We start from the raw sequence: 23,193 nt of genomic DNA, 5'->3' as shown, positions 1-23,193 counted from the left end.
GGATGATATAGTTTTAAAAAGTTATTTCCTATGATAAAATCCATTCCAGAATCTAACATATATATAGATGGAACAATGAACCTATAATTTTGAATAAAAATTTCAATCATCTCTGTTTTTTTGTCAATTTTATGTATTGATTTGTCAGCTATTCTAACTCTTAATGGTTTCTTTAATTTTTTCCAATCAAGTTTTATATTTGAACTAGTAAAGCATTGTATTGCTCCAGAATCTATAAAAGCATTTATAAATTTTTCTGTTATTTTTATAGTAATAAATGTGGCATTATTACTCAGTCTCTGAGTCTGTTTCTGAGACATATTCAAAAATATAGTCTAGGTTATCATCAGATTCCTCTAAAGGTTCCATAAAACAAGACTTAGCAATTTCTATTTGTTTAGTAAGATCTTTTTTATCCTTCTTTTTCGGACATTCATTTGCATAGTGTCCTTCTTCTTGGCAATACCAACACTTACAGTTTTCTTTTTTATTTGGGCAATAGTCACTTTTTTGCCTTTTGTTTTTATTGTTATTTCTTGTTCTAAAATACCTCTTTTTTCTCCAGTTTGGATAGTATTTTCTTTTTCTAAATTGATATTTTCTTGTTCTCTGAAAATTTTTATTATGCCCATATTTTTGGGGTATCTCTTCATTATCCTGACAGCAAATTCTAATTATATTTGCAAATCTTTTTTGAGTGGCTTCTTGCATACAACGTTCTTTTATTTCCTCTCTTATTGCAGCGGTTGCTCCACCAAAATTATTTTCAATTGTCCCTCTATTTATTTCTCTTATAAATCTTCCCATTATAAATTCATTAACAGGATATGGAAGTTTTGTTATATACATACTAAGATAATGATTTTTATCTTCTTCTTTTAATTTGTAATAATGTATTCTATATTCACATATATAAGATTCCACATTACATAGATCATATATCTGGATATTAATTAAATGGTTTTTTGCTTCTTGATATTCCTTATCATAGACTTCTTGTCTATGATCTATAATATTTTTTTTAAAAAATTCTTTATATAGAATCATCATTATATATAATATCTTATCATAAGCTGTTGTTTTTGTTGCTAAATCTTCTATTATTTGGTTTTCTATTGATGTCATATAATCTCTTATAGTTCCTTTAGTATGAAATCCTATGTAATTCCAAATATCTCTTCCAGACAATTCACTAAGCTTTGGATTAGTAAAAGCTTCTAATAAAAAGGAATTCAACCAATTTTCGAAAATTTCTTTTTTATTCTTTTTACAGTCTAAATCAAGCATTTTTTCTCCTTCCATTTCCTGGATTTTAGGAACGTATTTTGATGGTATTTTTGTATATTTTGAATCTTTATTTATAAACCCTTTTTTAAAAGCATAATTATCAAAACCTGTTTTCCATTTATATTGAGATTGGTTATCTTTAGATGTTCCAGCTTCATTTTTTACTTGTATTGGAATTGCTGGTTCTTCGTCACTTGAATAATCTAGGATGTGTTCTTCATTTTCTATATTTTCAGAATTTACTAATTCTTCTTCTATTTGAAATCCTTGTTCCATAATATTATTTTCTTGAGCCATTTTTAATTGTTTAAAAAGCATTGTAACTTCTTCTAATTTTTCTTCAATATTCATAATTTTAGTGGTGGTTTTACTTTTAGATCTGTTATGTTGATTATATTTTGAAAATTTTTTTCTTTGGGATTCTCTTTTTCTTTATTTCTTTGAAATTTTATGGATACTAATATTTCTTCAAGCATATCTACTATAGAATTTAATTGTGGGTTAAAAGTATGATAAAGATGTGGGGAATCATTTCCATGGTAACATTTCTTAGAAATTCCGTGTGAAAAATAAGTTTTTTCAGGTTTTTGAAGTCCTTCAATAAAACTTATAGTAAAATAAAGATTTTGAGAAAAATCATTTTGTATTGATTTTAAGAATTCGGTGTCATTACAGTTAACATTAGTTAAAATCATTAATTTTTGATCTATTAATTTTGATAACTTGATTATTTCTTCTCTTAAATCTTCTAATTTACTTTTTTCTATTAGGTGATGTTTTTCTTTGTGAAGAATTACGGTGTAAAGTGTGGCTTTAGAAAGTGTGGTGTAAACAAATCTTTAAATCTGTACCAATTTTGCTCTGTATACTAAAATTCACCGTACATATATATCACTTAATATTTATGAACAGTTCATGAAAGTTTAATATATTCTTTATAGTTATTAAATGCATAAGATTGTAAAAAAAAGCATTCTATAAATGTTTCTTCCAAAATTATTCTTCTATTAATTATTCTTCTGTTAATGTTATTGTATGTGTCCACAATAAAACACATGGCATATGATGAGGGTAATCTAGGAAGAAAAATTAGTTTGCTTTTCCGAACCATTATTTAAAAATTTTAAAAGTAAATTACATATGAGCCAAAGTTTAGGAAGTAATTTTTATTTTCGTAGTTGATATTTAGGATAAATTTTTGGTCAATGAATTACAAATTTACAACCCACCTCCTTTCTATTAGATAAAAGGTAAGAACCTTTTGCTCTGAATTTCATAAAAATTCGATCATATTCCGCAATTAAATAGAGATGAATGTAGGGGTGATAATTGGTAGGGTAGTGTAGGGTTTGAATCTAACCCTAATTCTACCTGCGGGTTGAGTTTTTAGCTAACACTCAATCCTATCTTACTCGCGAGTTGAGAAATATCCAACTCTAACTCTATTCGCGCTCAACCCACGGGTATCCGATCCTACCTGCGGGTTGACAAAAAAAATTATTATAATGACACAAATATCTCATAAATAATACAAGTATCTTTGGTTCAGTGGCTACAAACCTTTTGCACATGTTTAAGGTCTTTGGTTCAACTCTCATATGTAACATTTTTAAACATATATAACACATATTATGGGATAGGGCAGGTAGAGTTGAGGCTCAATCCGTACCTTACTCGCTCCGCAGGCCAACCTGCTCCGTGCCCAACCTTACCCACAGCGGATCGGGTTGGCAACCCTACCCGACCGAGTTGGGTCGGGTTTGGTACCCGCAAATAAGATCCATGCTGCCAAGCCTAGATGAATGATTGAAAAATTTATTAGTACAGGTTGTGTTTCACTTTAAAAATAATACAAGACATGATACTTAAAATAAGATATAAAAAAATATAAATATAAAATTTAATATTTTTATATTTTATTTAATAATAAATTAAAATAAATTATAAAAATTTAATTTATTCTTATTTTTTATACTAAAATTAAAAAATAAAAAATAAAATTATAAAAATTTGATAAAAAAAAAATAATAAATAAATTATTTTTTATTAATATTTATATATTTTTTTATTAAAAATAATACAAAATATATTAATTTAATATTTTTAAATATATTATTTTTGTTTATATTTTATTTATCAAATATAATTTTATATTTTTATATTTCTATCTTAATGTTTTGTGTCTGTAAATAAACACAACTTATCATATAAAAAGAAAGACATTAATATATATTTGAACTTGTTAATAGTAAAAAAAAAGTCAATTATTTAAAAAGGACAATTATGTTTTTTTTATTAAAATATTTGTATCCAAAATATAGGTCCAAGACACTTTTGGTCCAATATAAAATATTATTGAAAAGCGGTCCGCTAAGACCAATAAAGATGTTTTAAGTATTGACACTAAATTATCATATCCAAAACCCTCTACTTCTTTATAGATAGCCACTAAATTATCATAACTCTAATTCTTGTAGATAGTGCATTCTTAGAGTGGGATGCTGCTATCTAATTAATTTAGGTCGGTCTAATAATTAATTTATTAATTTATTTAAATAAATATTAGCGCATTACTAATTTATTAATTTATTAATTTGATCTAGTAATTAATTTACTAATTTAAATTGGTCTAGTAATTAATTTGTTCAAATTCCATAGCCGAACCAATTATAAAACGGACTAATCAAACCTATTTATCCAATTCAACTAGCTACTTGATTTTTGTTCTCCTATTGGATTCAATCAGTCAATAAATAAATTTGCTCAAATCAGAATAATAATATCTAATCTCTAAATATAGATGACAATTAAGTATATAACAATATTCATTAATTGTTTTATTTGGATAAAATTTGAGTACAAATGCATACGAAAAATGAAAATGACTTAAATGCCTATTATTATTCATATATAATTAATAGGTGCTTTAAGCAAACCCTAATCAACAATTGTAGGAGCAATAACAATGGGGATAAGCGCAATACCCAACTGTTTCAATCCCTCCGTGACGATGTTCACATATCGATTGACACAAGTCAACTCTCTCACACAAATAATTAGACAAAGTCTCGTGACATTGTCGACCTTCACCCACTTCAATTGTCACCGCAAACACAAAAACTGTAAACAAAAACAACACACTTTCATTCATGTACGTAAATCATTCAATTATTCTAAAGAGATAGTAATTATTCAATTTTAGTAACACTTTTTACGTATGGCTAAATTAATGTCACAATCTATTTGACAACGTTATTCGCTATTTTTTTAAATTTAAAAACATTTTAAAATAATAAAAAATATTAGTTTAATTTTGATAACATATTTTAAGTAGTGGAAATTCAGATGCAGTCAATTTCAGGTAAAATTAATAATTCAGAGTCGTTAGTTACATGAAAATTTAGTCAAATCAGTTAAATTATTTAAGAAAAAGTATAGGGTATCAATATACTACCTGCCAACTTATTGCTAACAATAATTAATATTAAAACACCTCCACTAAAAGACACATATATAAAAAAATATATTCAAGAAACATATCCATAAAGATAGTTCCATTAGACACAGCCATAAAAAAGATATTTTCATTAGAACATCCATAAAAATATTTTCATTAAACACAGTAATAAGAGTTGGCAGAAGTTGGTAGAATCCTTATTGATTACCTAACGGAATTGATTATTTAATCGTTCTCAACTATCAATTTTACATAAAATTGACTGCACTTGAGTTTTCATAATTTTAAGTATGGTCAAAGATGTATAATCACTATAAGTCTATAACGAGACGCATTTGTTAGTGGAGCTCCTTAGGGTCCATTATTGACTGATGTAATTAATAACTTGTCTAACAATTTTCATAAATAAGGAGTTAAAATTAAAATATGAAAGCAATATTAATAAATGAAAATAGAAAAGAATGAAGAAATGATATATAAACCTGAAACCAGAAGAACACATGAAAACAAGTTTGCCATGGACTTAGCCATCTATTGAACACGATGACAATTAACTTTTAGTTATACCAATATATATATATTTTCTGAATTCAACTCTGGAGATAGAGGGTGTATATATAGATGGAAATTAATTTCATTACGTCCTAGGAAAAAAATTAAATTGAATAATAAAAAGGATAATCTTTTTACGCGTAAAGTTGCATAATTTAAATAAATATATGCACTCAACTCAATCAAGGTTACACGCAACTTAAAAAAAAAAAAAAAGTCTTGTATATTCTTCAATCTTCATGCATGTGAGGTCTAAAGGTTAAAGACTTCCTCACTTTATCTTTATTATTATATTATATGAAGGTGGATTATTAAGTTTAACATAGTTATAACAATTGAACTGATAAAATTTTGTATTTTCATATAGGTATTTAAGGTAATCGCTTGGTGTTTATGAAAAGAACATTTTGCTCTTTCTACAATGAATGGTTTATTACTTTATTTTTTAGACGTGAATGTTGACTTAATTCTTAAGAACTTAAGATACAATTTTTTTATTATATTTATGTAAACATTTATATATTTTAATTCTAATCGAGTTACTAGCATTTGAATTTTGTCATAAGAAACTTTACTAATCCTATCCAACCCGACTAATATGCCACAAATGTGGTGTGTCTTCTAAGAACTTTAGTTTTTGAAAGATGATTCATTTTTTAAATTAGTCTCTAAATTTTTTTTTAATTAAATTTATTTTTTAAATAGTATTTAAATGTACTATAGAGATAAAGACAAAGGACAATACTATATTTTGTAATATGTTTGGTTTAAGAAACAATAGCAAAATACACATTTTTGTATATGTCTTTTAGGTAGTGTTTATTTTAAGGTATTGAGACAGAGATTGAGAGACTGAGACTCAGTATCATGTTTGTTGGTTCAGAGACTGATACTAAAATTTCTGTCTTTATCCTTAAAATTTCAGTATTTCAGTATCTCCAAAAAATGAGGACACAGGGGACTAAAATTTTTAGAGACGAAAATTGAAACTTTAATAACATTTTTATCTAAAATACATTTATTTCAATTAATTAATTCCAATTTTACCTTTTGTACAAATTAAATTAGAGTTTCATTCTTGTTTTAATTTATATCTCCCACTTTGCACCAAACAGAATACTGAGATTTATTTGTCTCTGTCTCTCACTCTCAGTCTTTTAGTCTCTATCTCTCCACCAAACGCTACCTTAGTAAAATTTCTATAACAGTCTCCACTTAGGACATATGAAGACTATTTTAGTGATTTTTTCCTTCTTTACTCCTAATATATTTTACAAATAACAGAGCTTGTTCTTCCTTTATCAAAATCCTAACTTTATCTTCTTCTTCATTCTGCAGCTGTGCAACCAGCAAAGAAAAAGAAAAGCTCGTCTAATCTGGTGACTAGTGCCATTTCTTCTTATTCATCTTTCTCTTCTTTTTCTTCTTCTTTGTTTCATTTCTAACCCTTTTTATTTCTTTTTTTTAATCCTTTCTAAGGTGAAACTTCTAACTAAATATTTTAGTTTTAAAAAAAATTAAAAGAGTATATAATGTTTTTTGTTATGTATTTAGTAAATTATATCTATCTTTCCAAATACAAAAAACAAAGACATCTGACAAGTTTTTGTTCACTGCTTCTAAACATAATACAGAAATATAAAAATATTAGAGACTGTCTCTATTTCTCTGTCTTCATATCCTTATCGTCTCTATATTTTTGTCTTAGGTACAACATCCAAACATAGTCTTAAAGATTTTAAGTTAGTCATTTTAGTCATTCTGTTGCTTCCATTGCTAATGACATCAAAATTTGTTGATATGACATATTAAGGGACACCACAACACACAGCTAGTAGTCCTAATTAGCAGCTAACATAATACAATTATGAAATTAGATCAAATCAACCCCAAATTAAAAATTTTCAATGCCTCAAGTTCTTCTCTCAATTAGGTTTTGATTTAATCTAATTTCATAAATTTATCATGCTAATAGTCAATTAAGACTCTTATGTGTGTGTTTTAGTATCACTTAACGTGAGACGTTAACAAATTTTGACACCGTCAACAAAGAAAATGACAGAAGGACTAACGCAATTAATTTAAAATTTTTGAAGGAGGAATTTAATTAAAAAAAATTTTGTAGAGACTAATTTGGAGGACGAATTTGATCATTTATCTAAGATATAGGACTAGCATTATGTTTATTATAAAAAACGGATTGGTTTAAGCGATTGAATAGTTCTTAAAAATATGCCCCTTATATTTACTAATATTAATAGTGTACCTTAACCTAACCAAATATTAAAACCTTATATTAGAAAAGCCAAATGTGAAGAAAACTTGTAAAACTCTGAAACTATTTGCCCCGCTTTCAGAAAGTGTCCACCTCCAATATTGCTCGCGTCTATATCATGGCTCAAATTAATTGTTTATGCCTTGTTATTTCAGATCTCTATACTGAGTAGACTTTTAGGATGAAGACTAATTTGGTCTAGCAACGAGCCAATAACCTTGGAATCATGACATGATTTGGTTGTTTACAGCACTGGATAAAACTTAACAGATGTGATCATGCAGATAGACTGCAATTAACATAGCACTCAAGATTCAAAGATGATAATACAGAAACAGATAGAAACATAACAGTCTTTGCATCTTTATTTGGAGTTGGTGTAACAGACAAACAAACACATTTTCGTGCTCAACATGAATCTTATTAACAATCTTATTTTAGTTTTTAATTCATATTATTAACCAATTAACAGTCAGACAAAAAGTAAAACAATATTATTTTTCAGTTGAGGCACAGTTAAACCATTAACTTGGGCAGCACAATATCTAACTACAGTACTAAGTTTGTGTGTATGAAATCCAAGAAAAGAAAAAGATGGAATTATCAGCAGTCAGGACCCAAGAAGGGCACACAGTAGAAATACAAATCAGTAACTTATTGGGAGTACATCATGACATGCCTAGGTTCATTACCAACACTAACAACAAAAGTAGGTCACAATAAGAGATGTGCTCATGATAATTGTAATTACAGAGCTTAATGATGGAAGTATACTAATTTAAGTTTCATGGCTGAGAGCCCTCATTTCTTTCCACTCTTCTTGAGCCCAGAACCTCCAAATGAACCTTTCTGTTGCGCCTTGGCTTTCAATTCCTTTAGCGCCTGTTTAAGGGATGGAACAGGGTTAAGCATAAACAGGATTACCGTCCTAACAGAACAACTGAATGAAGCATGATATTAAATTAAAGTAAAATATCGAACCTTCTCCTCTTCTTTTTTCTTTTGGATGTTGGCCATGTCAACCTACAAAATAACAGAAATCAATTGTGTAAGATCACAAGCAGATTGAGAAGTTTAAAAAAGATAAATAACATTTGCATTAATTTGTGCAAGGCCTTGATTGCCTATCATACTTCAAGCATCATAAACTATCAAGCCAAAGATAAATAATTCATTGTGAATGAAACCAAGGAGCAAGGTTTCAACAGCGAAGTCCTATGCATAACTAAATTTAGAACCACCCAACAAGTAAAACCCACTTCCATTTGTAGACAGTGCCATATTCATATACGAGCAACTGACCGGACAGAAGACTGGTTAAAGAAAAAAGAAGCTAACATGGTCATCATAATCGTAATCATCATGGGCAGACAGATCAAGGACACTTGCATAACAAGAGAGGAAAATGTTTCTTGAACATCTATATCATCACACCGCTGTGCCAACACCTATGTTATTGCCTTAACTATGGTCTGAGCACTACTTCAACATTCAACCCTAGTTTTTCACCTTGGATCACGTAGGGTTCCCAATGACACACTCTTGGATATTCATATAAGATATAACATAAGAAAGAGCATCTTTTAACATAAAACATTGCCTTAGCTAAAAAAAACCCCAAAGATTGAGCATGCTCGAGTCCAACCAACATCAAGAAATCATGAACTCCATTTTCCCTCTACTATGTCTAGGCCAGGAGATATAGAATGTAATATTTGTGAAGCCAACCAGAGACAGAAATCTTCTTACACCACACAAATAAGGTGATTTATAGGAGGCACCCAAAGTTCCAATCTTATTATATTAGTTCTAAACGAACACATTCCTATCTAGTTCTTGATTTTCAACTTAGTTCATCATCAAATAGCTAAAATCCACAATAATGTAAATATGAATAACCTATCCAAGGTTACATATTAGAAACAATCAATAATCCAAAAGTACAAACCCTAAAGGCCCTTTGACCTTAGACTAATTACTAACTATAAGAACCAAAAGCGCATCAACCTTGGAAATTTTGTTTAAAAACAACAACAATCAAAATATGATAAATAAAAAGATTATTCCCAAAGAAAAGGGGTAATTATAGAAATACCTCATCGTAGTCTTTCTTGTCAGACTTAGGTTTCTTCAAAGGCTTAGCCTTTCCACCTAAATCCACACCAAAACATAAGAGAGAGAAATTAAGAATCAATCAATAAATTAGCCAATGAATTAATCAGATGAATTGTGAAATCAACATGAATAATGGTTAATTAACAGATCTAAAGAGGAAAGAAAGAAATCAAGAAGGAAGGAAGAAGAATGATTGATTGATACCTTGCTTGGTCGACATGGTTGAGATGCAAAAGGGGGATTAGGGTTGGGTCCGAATCGCAAAACCAAAGAACGTTGATGGCGCACGACACGAGACAAGGTTATACCCTCAGCGCTTCACGCTTTTTATTTACGCTTCTATTTTGCTATTTATAGGAGTCACATAACACAACCACTAGATCCTCTTTCCATAATTCTATTTCTATCTATCTAAATTAATTAATTCTTAACCATCATTTTATAATTTTTCCTATGGAATTTTAATTTTTATCTTTTTAAGTATTAATATAATTTATTCAGAAACCAAATATTTTTTATAAATTCTAAATTAAGAAAAAGAAGAGAATTCTCAGAAATTAAAAAAGAAAAATTGACTAATGTTAACTAACTAAAAGTTCATTTTTTATACTCTTTTTTAATTAATTGTATATTTAGATTTTTTATTGAAAAATAAAAAAATATTAATTGTAAAGAAATTACAGATATTAGAATTTTAAAATAATATTCATAATAAAAAGTGTACACTTGATAACAAAGTATGGGAAATTAACTTTCAGTTACTTAACATTAACTAATTTTGTTTCAAAATTTATAATTTAATGTCTAAAATTAAGGAATTATAATTTAGCATTTAAAATTTAAGATAAATAAAATCATTTTTAAAAAATTAGCCAATATTGGCTAAAAGTTAAGGAAATTCAAAGGTTAGGCTGTCTAAAGTAGAAAGTGTTACATTTTTATGGAGTAACATCATTTTTTATTATCCACAAGGACTATGCTAGCAACCACTAGTATAAAATACATACTGAAATATAAATACACGTTTAAAATAAATTAAATCGCACATGTATACACAATGTTAGTATTTCAGCAATATCATTCAAAAGATAGGTGACAACATCTATGTTACCATTTGAAAGATTAATGACAACATCTATCATAGTAGGTCTATATGTTGATCGGCTTTGTACACAATAATTAACCCATTTTTTTTCCTCAGCAAAAAGCATGAAACAGTTATGAATGAAGAGTAACTTTGCCACTGCACTAATTAATTATCTAAATGTTCCTCAAATGGCCATTTTTCATCTGCCATCCACATCAGATAATGTTAAACTATTTTTGGAGAAAATTCCTTTTGTGTTAGTATGCAATTGTTGTTGGTTTGTATCAACATTGATGAAGAATGCTGGCTGCTTTGGCTGAGCAAGTTGAATAGCATCATTTGACAAAAAAGAGACAACATCAACCATGGTGGGTCTATCTGTTGGAACGTTTTGCACACACAATAGGCCAATGTGGATACATCTCAATACTTCTTTAGTGTTGCATGTTTCATTTAATCCATGGTCCATTAGCTCTAAAGCTTTACCTTCATTCCATAACTTCCATGCCTATAAGAAACTCAACATTGTTTATAATTTATAAAATTGAGATAGTTGGAAGTTGGAACTTGAATTTGATACACCAGAAGCTTTGAAGACTTACATGTCCAATGAGATTGAGTAGTGGAAAATCAGGGTTGTGAGAGGAGTTATTCTTTTTTGCACTGAGAATCTCTAGTAGCAATACACCAAAGCTGAAAACGTCTACTTTTGGGGACACGACACCATTTAACATATACTCTGGAGACATGTAACCACTGAAAGTGATAACACACGTAAGTATAAATATGTCATAGCATTTGAGACTAAAAAAGAGGTTATCAATGATTTTGCATACTTACTGTGTTCCAACAATTCGGTTTGTTTTTTCTTCAGAACCTGTTAGTCCTAGTATTCTAGCCATGCCAAAATCCGATATCTTAGGTTTCATCTCATCGTCAAGTAATATGTTGCCGGCTTTCAAATCACGATGAATCACTTTTAGCCTTGAATACTTGTGAAGATATAATAGTCCTTGAGCAATGCCTTCTATAATGTTAAGCCGCTTTTCCCAATCCAAAATGTTCCTTCTTTCTGCATCTATTTAAGAACATAATGCATACTAATAAGCAATAAAACTTGTTAGGATCATTCAAAAGTTAAGATAAAGAAGAAAGGCTACCAAATAAGTGCAGGTCTAAGCTTCCGTTGGACATGTACTCATAGACCAACATTCTCTCTTCTCTTTGGATGCAGAGCCCAATAAGCTTCACAAGATTAGTGTGCTGCAGTTTTGCAATGAGTTTAGCTTCATTCTTAAACTCTGTTAACCCTTGCCCCGAACTCTTAGAGAGTCGCTTTATCGCAATTTCTTGTTGGTTTGTCAATCTACCCTGAAAGTGTCATGACATTACTTACTTTCTTATGTAGATGGTTTCTAAACTTAATGCATCTAGGCAATACCATATAAACAGGTCCAAATCCTCCTTCACCAAGCTTATTTGAGCTTGAGAAATTGTTTGTAGCAGCGACCATGCTTTCAAAACTGAATATTTCAATCTCATCGCCTGCATTAGCCTCTCTTTTAAACTTTTTTGCTATGTAATTCATCCTGGAAAGCATTGCAGCACCTCCAATGTCATGTATTAGCTTCCTTTGCCTGTTTCTTGTATCCACTAGTGAAATGAAAATGGAGTTACATAGTATTCTTACTCTACAACTCATCATAAGTTACTTAAGGATTAAAATTAGAAGGTATAAAGTGGTGACTACCTTCTGCTTTGTACTTCCTCCAACATACACAGCTCAAGTAGCAAATTAAACATATTGTAATGGCAGCTCCCACGCCAATAACTATCCTTATAACTGCAACTCGTCAGAGGACAATATGCAGGTTGTGAAAGTAGTTATGGCAACAATTTGAATTTACTTTCGAAGATCAGAAAACTATTGCAAAGAGACAACTGTGGATACTCCTCTAATCCTCTTCATCATTGCTTTTGTTTTTTTATTATCATAGTTGTTTTAGCTTATATGATTTCTGCAGTTAGCAACTATTGATTTACTGGTGACTAAACAGTAAATTAAATAACGAATTTTGTTCTAAAAGTGTACATTTCTATGAATAGTTATGGTTGTTTAATTAACCACTAATTGTTGTTTGCTCACCTAGATGGCGTTTTCCATTTCCTGCATACCAACCACAAAAACAGAAAACATGAGATGGTGAATTTAGCAGATAAATAAAGCACCAAAGTTCTTCTAGAAGTGTAAAAGACTATAAAGTATAAACTGTAAAACACAAAGTGTTGTTAACCTGCATGAGGTTTGATGCTTTCCACAGGAATGGGTGCTTTCCCTTTTTTAATTTGTACAACCAACAAACAAAGAAATAGTGAATTAAGCAGAATTGAATAACAACTTAGTTTTCTTCTAGACACAAAGTATACAACACTATAAACTATTGTGATCTTTCTATTAAACCGTTAAGTGCTATATACTAACCTGTGTGGGTTTTGTTCCTTTTGGCAGGCGTGGATGCTTGCGCTCCTGCATGCCACCAACAAATAGAGAAAAAAAGTGAACTTCTTAGAACTAAACAACAACTTTTCTTCTTCAATAATGCATACAAATTGTGGTGGTGGTTGTGTCAAAGAGCAAGTGTTATTTGCTGACCTGTATCGAATTCGATGGAATCACTATATCTGCTCTTAACATCGCTGTATCTGTCCCACAACATTATGCCTCCATAATTAGATGAGTTCCTTATGATAGGAAGGACCTGAGAATTTAACAAATTTGCAGGAATATAGCCAGATGCAGCTTCATCAGAAGATGCTGGCAACCCCAGAAATATTTTCTTCACTTTCAAATTGCTCCATTGGTGCCATGCATTTATGAAGCCACTAGTACTGCTACTCACAAAATTGCATGAAGGATTGTTGTAGAATTGTACCGAAAGATAATCGAAATATCCACTACTAAAGGTAGAGTTCTCAGCACTAACAAGGGGGCATTGAGGAGCTGCACCTATAGAAACATTTTGTGTTGAGTTGGACTTGAGGTAACGCGCAAGGTCCATCCAGTATATTGAGTATCCATTATCACCTGGGTTGAATTCTATCCCATCTAAAACTGCGTCCCCAAGAGGGCGCGAAGATGAGTTACCACCCAAGAAATTGTTCCAGAGATAATCAGAAACATTTTTAGCATCTTTAGAAGAAGTCAATTGGGATGTACTGGATCCTCCTCCGATCGAGAGCATGACCTTGATCCCTTGCTTCTGGCAACTTCTGATATCTAAGCTAAGACCAGTGCACCCTTTTGAAGAAGGATTACAATGACCTGACAGGTTTAGTACCGGGGTTTCACCATTTCCAAATGTGGTAAGGAATGCTATGTTTACATAGGAGTACAGTCTTGATTCACATGTATTAGCAAGAGTTCCCTCATTACTATTTTGGCCCCAGTATACACCAATGTCATCAGCTTTTGTAGTGCTAATCAAGACCCAAAAAAGGAAGTAAATGAGCAATAGTACATAGGAAAGATGAAGATTAACTCTGACCATGTATGGTCTCTATTTAGTCATCAAAGTCAGACAAATAAAATTAAGGATGAGATGTCATTAAATTGCAGGAGATGAATTAGATTTCAACTTGGTATGTCTTGAAAATTGTGGTTGCTAAAATCAAAGATCCACAGAACCTGTTCTGTCAATATATAACAAAACATTAGGCAAAAAGAACTCATTGCAATTTGCCAAAGGTCCATATCTTTTTTTTAGCAGATAATTCTAATAGAGTTTTACTGCAATATCTTCAGAGTCTTCAATGCACTGGGGTGAATGGTTATATAACATATTCACCAGGGATATTTCTATATTGTAAAGTGATCAAACCTTTGATAATTCTAATCAAAGTTAATCAATTTATCACTGACTTAGTAAACAATCGTATAACTATTTCTAAATAAGCAACTTCTGAAACACAAAAACTGAAAAAGACTGAAACACTTTTTATATTAATTAATTGAGCTATAAGCAAGAAAAACAGCAAAGCTCTTTCTTTTTTAATTCATGATGAGATGCAAGCATAGTCAACATCCTCAATAGGTAATAAGAGAAATGCAAAAGAAAGAACTTTGAGTTTATGCTGGAGAATTATTGAAGTGAATCTGTGAAAATTAGGGATTGAAGCATCACGGTACCTTTACTTGGTTCACAATAGTTGAAGCTTCAGCGTCAAAACTAAGAAGGATCTGAATCGCTAATACCAGAAACCACAAAGTAAGTCTCAACACACCGCACTTTGACTTTACGCGCATTTCACTTCTATGATTTGGAAAATCATGTTCATACTTGGACCCGTTCTTTGACTGTTTTAGGTCAAATTGGGATTGGAATCTCAATGTCACTGTGCCATTAATTTAGAGAAAAAAATTCAACACGTAAATCACCAAATTTGAGAAAACTTTTGCCTTTTAAGCTGGTTTTTGAAGTTTAGTTACTATTCTATTCAATTCGTAATCTGTGTAGTCTAACAACTAATAATCATAATCATAGATACTAGGTTCTTCTGTGTTTTTTAAGTTGCTTCAGGATGCAGATTAGTACCAAATCATGAATTTAAAAAAAGAAATTAACTATTAGAGGTCTTATGCTCAAAGTCAAAGCAAAACATAATGGGTTGTTGTGTGTTTTTCAAAATGATACGCATTTATTTCTTGAAAGAAGAGTGCTTCTGCACTGATAAGTGATAACAAAAGAGGTATTCAAACTCTGGAGTTTACGAGTTTAAATATAGAATCGAGTTGACTCGGACATAGACTTTATCCTAAGTAAATTTGGCTAGACTCGGCTAGACTCGGTCAAACTCGGACAAACTCGTGAGTTTAGGACCGAATTAGCGAGTTTGTGTTTTTCTTTTTTTTTTTCAAAAAAGCCTCATTTTGAAACCAAAAAAAAACTTTTCTTTTATTAAGGTTTTGATAACACTCCCAAAGAATGAAAGAAAACTCATTCACAACTCACTCATCTGCGTTGTTTCTCTCAAGTCTCACTTTTTCCATGTTCTGCCGCAGTTACTGTTCCCTGTCGAGCTGTCTCTGCTTTGGTTTGCATCGTCATGAAATCCATGACTCTTTGTCGCCGTCGTTTCGTGCTGCTGCTGCACCCTTGTCTTCGATCAGCTGTTGTTGGGACTTTGCCCCTTCTTTTCTTCTGTATCCTCTATTTACTGTTTATGTTAGATGGCCAGATGGTTAATTATTTTGATTAGAGTTAATTTGATTATTTGATATTGTTCGATATTGAATTAAAGATTTAGTATTACAGATTTAGAATTTTTAATTTTATGTGTTCTATGTTGTATTTGTATAAGAATAATTATAGAGGATTTGAATGTGTATTTTAAAATATTTGTTATAATGTGTGCTGTTATTTTAATTTATTATGTGTTTTAAGATTGATATTATTAATTTTGAAGGGTTAGAATTGAGTAAATATACATTATATATATATATATATAACAGGTGAACTCGTACGAGTCTACGAGTTAATTCGCGGGTCAAGTCTAGGTCAGTTCCACGAGTTTACTTAAACTTGCGAGTTTGATAATCTTAAAAGAGGCAAAGACGGATTTTTATGGCTGATATTTTGTTGTTATAGATATAGCTATGTTGCCTTTTTCTATACTTAAATTTTTAGGATGAATGGTTTTATGATATAGTATCAAACCTCAAGAGTATTCGATCTTTAATGATTATTCATATTATCTCTTCTATCAGCTTAAATTTTTAAGACAAATAATTTAACGACACTGATATAAGCTTTTGAATTTTAAGTACAAATATTTTTTGAGTACGACCCTTCTCCGTACTCTTAATTTATCATATTGTTTTATATATGTAAACTATGATTATTCTTGCATTCCACATATGGCTATGAGCTACGGTGGATAGGATTTAGCAGAATTTTGATACTTTTCATTTACAATGTCGTTAGGCAAATATATTATGATTGCTGAGATTAAGATAGCAAATTTTTAGGTTGTAAAGTAAATTGTAATTTTTAGTTTTTTTGAATCTTTAAATTAAATTTAAAATTCAGATATTGCGTGTAAGAATTACAATGTGTCAGATTATATTCTTTAATTTGTATTACTGTTTTATTTTTTTTAATTTGGCATATGTCAAGTCAAGACGAAAGCATGAGAAAAATTAGTAACTGAGTATTATTAAATTAAATTTCATATGATGGTTTAAGATAAATATGATTATCTTAAAAACTGAAGCAGAAATGAAGGAGATGTAATTGAAAGTCATTTTGAATTCCACTATGGTCAAGTATGATGGTTTATAATGTTTTGAATTGATCTAAGATCTAACATGATGGTTTATAATGTATATCACCTCTGTGTCATGTAATATAACGTAAATGTATCTCTAAGGCTTCTAAAACTATATAGTTATCATTGATCAGTTTCTTAAACTTAAGTTTAGTATTATCATATTATAATGTCTTTTTATTTGGGTTGGTCTTTGTGTGTTATTTTTATTATTATTATTATTATTGTTCATTGAATCTTTTCTATATCAATTATCATATCAAGATTAGAATATGATTTTTTTTTCAAATAATACTTAAACAAGATAAAAAAATATCTTATCAAATGGTCCTTATATTGATTCATTTCTCCTTTCACCTCATAAATAAAAATAAATGAACTTTTCTAGCATTAGCACAAAATCTAAAGTTGAATAGTGAAAAAAAAAATCATGCATCATATGTACTCATCAAATCAATAGATTAATATGCACTTAATTCAACTAGAAAGTTATTTTTTATTTTTTACGGTATCTTTTTTTTGACAGATTAAAATCTAATTCGTCGCGATACTGAACTTCATTTAAAAATTTATTGCTGATCAATAAATTACTACATACACAAGACGGAATTCATACCTCCAACATTTATTTAAACGAATTAGTAAACTCATCAGTAGACTAACCCAATTTGGTTCAACTAGAAAATTAAGGTCTTATTTGAATTCGAAAAATCATCGACCAATGTTGGGTTTAACATTTTTATACACCAGTAATGGGTACGATAATCATATTCATATGTGCCTTATTATGTGATCATAACACACTAAAATAATATGGATTATGGTAGGTAATCAATAAATTTTTTGAACAATATGAATAATTACCAATCAAATTAAAACACACTATATTTTTAAATTACCTATCTAAATCTTAATATTAGAATAATTATTCGCACATCTAGTAAAATGAACATCCAATATATCTATTTTTCACATTGTTTAGTATTTTCATTGTCTACCTATACTTTTTCAAATAATATTTATACACAGCTAAGTGTGCACTTGAAAAATATACTGTCAGCAGATACAACTCATTTATATGAAGTTGCATGATTTTACAAAAAAGCCCCACTCGACCAACTAAGTGAAAACGAAGACCTTAGGCAGCGTTTTTTTATTGTTTTTCAAATATATATATATATGGACACAGACACAAATACACAAAGAGACATATATATAAAAATATACAAATTTTTTTATTGTGTTTAGTGATATTAGACAAAACACACCAATATAAATTAAATATCAATTTTATCCCTACATTACCACCAATACTTTATCACTACCACTACAATTACTATTGCTTTTCAGTTTTTACCATCACCACCATTTAACATCAATCTAAATTATTTTCAACAAGAACCCTTTCAATAATCAATTCAACCATTTTTTTAGAAAAAAAAATTTAAATTTGAAAAAAAAATTATTATAGGAAAAAATCTCTTTTTTCACATTGTAACAATCTCCTCTTATTCTTTAAATCTGAAAAACAGATCTAAAAAAATAAATATGAAAAATTTTGAATCACGTAGAGAGATGAGTGAAAAGGAGAGAACGAAGGTGAAGTAGAAGACGAAGAGAGAAATGAGAAAGAGAGGACGACGATGGAATAGAGGCGAAAAAACGAATGAGAAGGGGAGAACAAAGGTGCAGAGGCGGAGAAACGAGGGAGGAGAGGAGGAAGAAGGTAGAGTAGACGCAGAGAGAAGAGTGAGAAGAGGAAGACGAAGAGAGGAGAGTGTGGCGGGAAAAGGAGGAGAGAAAAGGAGGAGGATAGAATCTGAACAGAAAATGAAAAAGGAGAAGAAGAAAGATGGATTAAAGTTAGGAATAAGAGTGGCATTTTAAAAAATTACTAAGAATAAAAGAGTAAAGATTTGTGTCTTATTCAATGTGTCTCAGTATCTCATCATTTTTTAAGGACACCAAATATATATATTTTATGTATGTTTGTATGTCACCGTGTTCTTCAAAAATTCTTCAAAATTCCGTATCTCAGTAAACAAATAATAGACATGTATCACCGTATCTATGTATTAGTATCCCCATCAAACAAACACAACCTTAAAAAGCAACAGAACGGTAACTGTACTTACAAATGCAAGTGTCCAACCCAACGTTCATCTTCACAAATCTCAAAGCTAGTCAGTATATAATTGCAGGAAGCCTTTAGGGTGGTGAAAGTATTTTAAGGTCATTAAGGTAGTGTTTGTTTTGAGATATTGAGATAGAGATTGAGAGACGGAGACTCAATATTATATTTGTTGGTTCAGAGACTGGTACTAAAATTTCTGTCTCTATCTCCAAAATTTCAGTATTTCAGTACTTTCAAAAAATAGGAACACAGAAAACTAAAACTTTTAGAGGTAGAGACTGAAACTTTAATAACATTTTATACTTAAAATATCCTCATTTTAATTAATTAATTCTAATTTTATCCTTTGTGTATATTAAATTAGAGTTTTATTCTTGTTTCAATTTCTATTTCCCACTTTGCACTAAACAGAATACTGAGATTTATTTTAATCTCTGTCTCTTAGTCTCTATCTTTCAGTCTCAGTCTTTCCGTGTCTATCTCTCCACCAAACACTACCTTATAAGGACGAGGATATGTTAAGGAATTTAAAAAAATTTAGGGGTCGATTCATAAATATGACAATTTAGCATTAGCCTCCATTATTGTTGATGTGGACTGAAAATTATAGCCTTAACTGCAATTAATGTTGATGTGATCAGAAATATTAAAATCAATGAAAGTAATAAACGGCATTATTTCGTTTCTTGGTTTCAATTGCAATGCTCGCCGTTCAGCCACCGCAGAACTAAGGACCCAGAGCAGTAAATCAACTTTACCTACTCCCGATCAACAGTAAAAAACGACAAAGGATCTCCTCTTTAAACGGAAAACAACCCAATTAATAGCAGTGTTCAACGACACACTAACGCTCTCATTTTCTTACCAGCAACAAATGATGAGATTGGTGAAAGTATTCTTCGTTAATTTCTATAGAATATTGGGATCAGAAGTTTGAGGCAGCAAGCAAAAAGACGGAAATATAGTTGAAAAAGAAAGCGAAATCGATCAACTTAATGGAGTCATAAATTGAAGAACGGTCTAGAGGAAGTCATCATCATATCAGCAGAGGAAGTTTTCCTCAACCAAAACTCAAAGTCACCTCCTTCCGAGGTCATCAACGGGAGAGGATGGAAGGAAGATGCATTTGAATTTATTCCCCTTCAGTTAGTAGTTAGAGTTTAGGTGAGAGAATTAAAGTATTATGTTGAGATAATTACTTTGGGCGTGGTGTTCTTTTTTTGTGTTTTTTGAGAGTATGGTGTTCTGGGTTTAGTTGGTGTGGTGCACTCCAATCCAAAACAAAAAAAAAAATTCCTTTAATCCAAGTAGTATTAACCATAAATCATGACAAAAAAAAAAATGCCCAACTGGACATTTTTAACAATGGCTGAAAAGAATTTTAAAATAATTTTATATAAATTTGAATTTTTCAAAATTTTTATTTTAAAAGATAAAATATGATCTCTCATTTTTAAATACTTTTTCTCTCATATTTTTCTTTTTATCCCACCTATTAAATAAATAATAAAAAATTATATTTTATCTTTTAAAATAAAATTTAAAATTTAAAAAATCTAAAGGCGTACTTCTCATCCACTTATATAGTATCTTTTACTTTAGACCTTAAAGGTCCAACTTTCACACCATAGACAATTCCATAATTGCATGTATATAGTATGTAACAAATAGTGCACCTAATTAAAAGGACTAAACTACCCTTTAAAACCATTAAGCTTTAAGGAGTGTTGCGGATTACTAACCTTGTACTAGGGGCAGGGCAAAAGGTAATTGTGTAATCGGCATTCGCGCAAGTAAACGTGCTGGTCTCGTCGTCGAACACGTAGCTATAGGCGCGTGGACAAACGCTTTTGAATATTCGCGAGTAACTCGATGGCTTGCAAGTATCCGACGTCTCATACGCGCCGCTGCAGCAATATTGAGGCAAACGGAACGCTTCACACGCGCTTTTACACGCGACTACTTGTTTTCCATCCTCACTCATAACCCTCAGCTCCGAAGGACACGCGCCGTTCAAATCTCCAACGCATCCCGTGGCGGTGCAGTTTACGGCGGAGGATCCGCCGATGGGTGCCACCAGCATAGGGACGTTGTAGCCGTCGACGAGGCTGACGTCGAAAAAATCGAGGCCGCCAAAGCTGCCAAGTGTGAACTCGGCCAGCGTGGCACCCGTGGGGCCGTTGCCGGAGCACTCAAGCTTTCCTGAGCCGCAGTCGCCAGTGACGCAGGAGAATTTTCCTGTGGAGTTTCGGGAGCAGAGGGTTCGGCCCCAGAAGCAGCCGCTCCAGCCAGCTGCGGCGGTGACTGGAGTGGACTGGCCGGGTTGGAGGACGAAGCCGGTGGTGGAGAGAGGGGAGCCGGCGTTAGATAGAATTCCCGGCCACACTGTGTAGTCACATTTGTTAACCAATGTGAATTTGGTTGCAATTACTCCTGCATAATCAATATTCAATCATTCAAAACTGATTATTTCATCCTAATCAAATTGCCTACCAACTTTAGTTGTAATGTCAAATTATTTTACGGATTCAATGGTCATTCATGTTAACATGTTAGTCTTATTATTTGGTGGATTGTATAAATCTAGGTTGCACTAAGTGCATAAAGTAACTTTTTATTTCATTAATTAATAATTAGTAGGAGTTTTATATAATTAAATGATATAGGAGTATATTATTATTGTTAGAAATAATATAAGTCGTAAAATAAATATATCAAAGGATGAAGAACAAAGATGTCCATGGTTGGTGTGATTTAATTACCTAATAATGAGAGATGAAGTGTTAATAACAAGGAAATGAATACCGAGACTTGACGATGATCCATAATACAAGGTAGCTAGGGTACGGTCAGGTGGGTGGGTTTGGGGAGAAGAAGAAGAGGAGGAGGTGATGAAGCAAGTTGTTGTTGCTTCTTCAAGTTGATGAGACAAAATAAAGGAGGGAAGAGATGAGAGAAGAATGGTATGAGATCCAAACATTCCTTATTTTTACCCTTTCCCTTTGTGGGTCCCTCCACCAGCTGACCAAAGTAACGTTGTTTCTTTCCTTTCACTTACTTTTTATTTCTCATCATTAAACGGAAACATTCTTCTATCTCACTCCATAATTAAGAACTAGCTACATATACTAGTTATTTACTCTACTTAATTTAGATAAAACTTTTTTTTGATTATGTATATTATTATAGGAAGATGTTCATGTATGTGGATGTACTTCTTGAAATATGATATTTCAATAACTTTAACCATTTAAATATAATAATTAAAAAAAATACAAGGTCCAGAATTGGCGAATCACACATGAATATGAAGGCTGGACGGTACATGTAGGTATGTGTGTATTTGGATTTGTTTTTTTATTGCAGTTGATTTTATGTGAAGTTGATAGGTAAGAGTATTAGATTAAAATTTAGTCAAATTAATCAAATCATCTATCAAATATCAACTTCACGTGAAGTCGATTATACATGAGTTTTCATCTTTATTTTTTTTTTTTAACAAATTTTGTATGATTGAAGTTGTCAACTTGTCATCGTAGACAAATTTTAAAAGCCATTTTTTCCAATTGCTATATATTTGATCAATCCTGCTATGTTATCAACAACATTTTTGTCAATATCTGCCAACTCTTATTTATAAGTGTGTTTAATGGAAGTGCCTTTGTAGATGTGTCTAATAAAAATGTCTTTTTTACAGCTGTGTTTAATAGAAGTGTCTATATAGATATATTTTTTAGATGCATTTCTTTATATATGTATTTAAAATATAATAATTAATCATTGTTAACAATAAATTGACAGATAATATGTTGATACCCTATACTTTTCTATATCTGATATGTCTTGGCTGAGCTACACTAAAGCAATTTTTTGGATATAAAATGAAAAATGATGAAAAAAATTTAAAAAAAATGAAAAAAAATAATTTTTTTATGTTATTTGAATGAAGAAAAAAAATAAAT

General features: G+C 30.8%; 2 protein-coding genes and 1 long non-coding RNA gene across 9 annotated transcripts; all 3 read right to left on the bottom strand.

Annotated features, from left to right (window-relative positions):
- Positions 1-2,677: 2,677 nt before the first annotated feature.
- LOC130947936 (uncharacterized) lies at positions 2,678-5,310 on the bottom strand. The gene is made up of 4 exons (XM_057876648.1): positions 5,227-5,310; positions 4,277-4,407; positions 2,957-3,081; positions 2,678-2,764 (listed from the first exon to the last, which is right to left on the bottom strand). The coding sequence occupies exons 1-4, from the start codon at positions 5,273-5,275 to the stop codon at positions 2,761-2,763; spliced, it is 309 nt and encodes a 102-aa protein (XP_057732631.1). The 5' UTR covers positions 5,276-5,310; the 3' UTR covers positions 2,678-2,760.
- A 2,833-nt stretch (positions 5,311-8,143) lies between these two features.
- On the bottom strand, positions 8,144-10,082 carry LOC130947483 (uncharacterized). The gene is made up of 4 exons (XR_009072690.1): positions 9,891-10,082; positions 9,667-9,722; positions 8,553-8,594; positions 8,144-8,453 (listed from the first exon to the last, which is right to left on the bottom strand). It is a non-coding gene; the product is annotated as an uncharacterized LOC130947483 (long non-coding RNA).
- A 616-nt stretch (positions 10,083-10,698) lies between these two features.
- LOC130947690 (uncharacterized) lies at positions 10,699-22,232 on the bottom strand. Of its 7 annotated transcripts, none has more exons than XM_057876390.1 (12): positions 22,037-22,232; positions 20,974-21,664; positions 13,427-14,250; positions 13,256-13,300; positions 13,068-13,109; positions 12,920-12,940; positions 12,524-12,616; positions 12,215-12,426; positions 11,934-12,144; positions 11,614-11,851; positions 11,376-11,529; positions 10,699-11,281 (listed from the first exon to the last, which is right to left on the bottom strand). In XM_057876390.1, the coding sequence occupies exons 1-12, from the start codon at positions 22,209-22,211 to the stop codon at positions 10,973-10,975; spliced, it is 3,015 nt and encodes a 1,004-aa protein (XP_057732373.1). In that variant the 5' UTR covers positions 22,212-22,232; the 3' UTR covers positions 10,699-10,972. The 7 variants fall into 7 exon arrangements, 4 of the variants coding, with proteins under 4 accessions (XP_057732373.1, XP_057732374.1, XP_057732375.1 ...); XM_057876391.1 differs by having other exon boundaries at positions 12,524-12,604; XM_057876392.1 differs by having other exon boundaries at positions 21,994-22,196.
- Between the last annotated feature and the right edge of the window lie 961 nt (positions 22,233-23,193).

This window comes from Arachis stenosperma, chromosome 9 (assembly GCF_014773155.1).
Source record: "Arachis stenosperma cultivar V10309 chromosome 9, arast.V10309.gnm1.PFL2, whole genome shotgun sequence".
Taxonomy (NCBI): domain Eukaryota; kingdom Viridiplantae; phylum Streptophyta; class Magnoliopsida; order Fabales; family Fabaceae; genus Arachis; species Arachis stenosperma.
The sequence above is the reverse complement of the archived record's forward strand: the minus strand, read 5'-3'. Positions and strand labels throughout refer to the sequence as shown.

Coding starts and splice junctions, on each gene's coding strand:
- LOC130947936 (XM_057876648.1), bottom strand. CDS start 5,275: ATGGCTAAGTCCATGGCAAACTTGTTTTCATGTGTTCTTCTGGTTTCA. Junction 4,408..5,226: donor ATGTGTTCTTCTGGTTTCAG/GTTTATATATCA, acceptor TTTTGTTTACAG/TTTTTGTGTTTGCGGTGACA. Junction 3,082..4,276: donor GTCACGGAGGGATTGAAACA/GTTGGGTATTGC, acceptor TCATTCATCTAG/GCTTGGCAGCATGGATCTTA.
- LOC130947690 (XM_057876390.1), bottom strand. CDS start 22,211: ATGTTTGGATCTCATACCATTCTTCTCTCATCTCTTCCCTCCTTTATT. Junction 21,665..22,036: donor TGGATCATCGTCAAGTCTCG/GTATTCATTTCC, acceptor TTGATTATGCAG/GAGTAATTGCAACCAAATTC. Junction 12,617..12,919: donor AAATGGAAAACGCCATCTAG/GTGAGCAAACAA, acceptor GACGAGTTGCAG/TTATAAGGATAGTTATTGGC.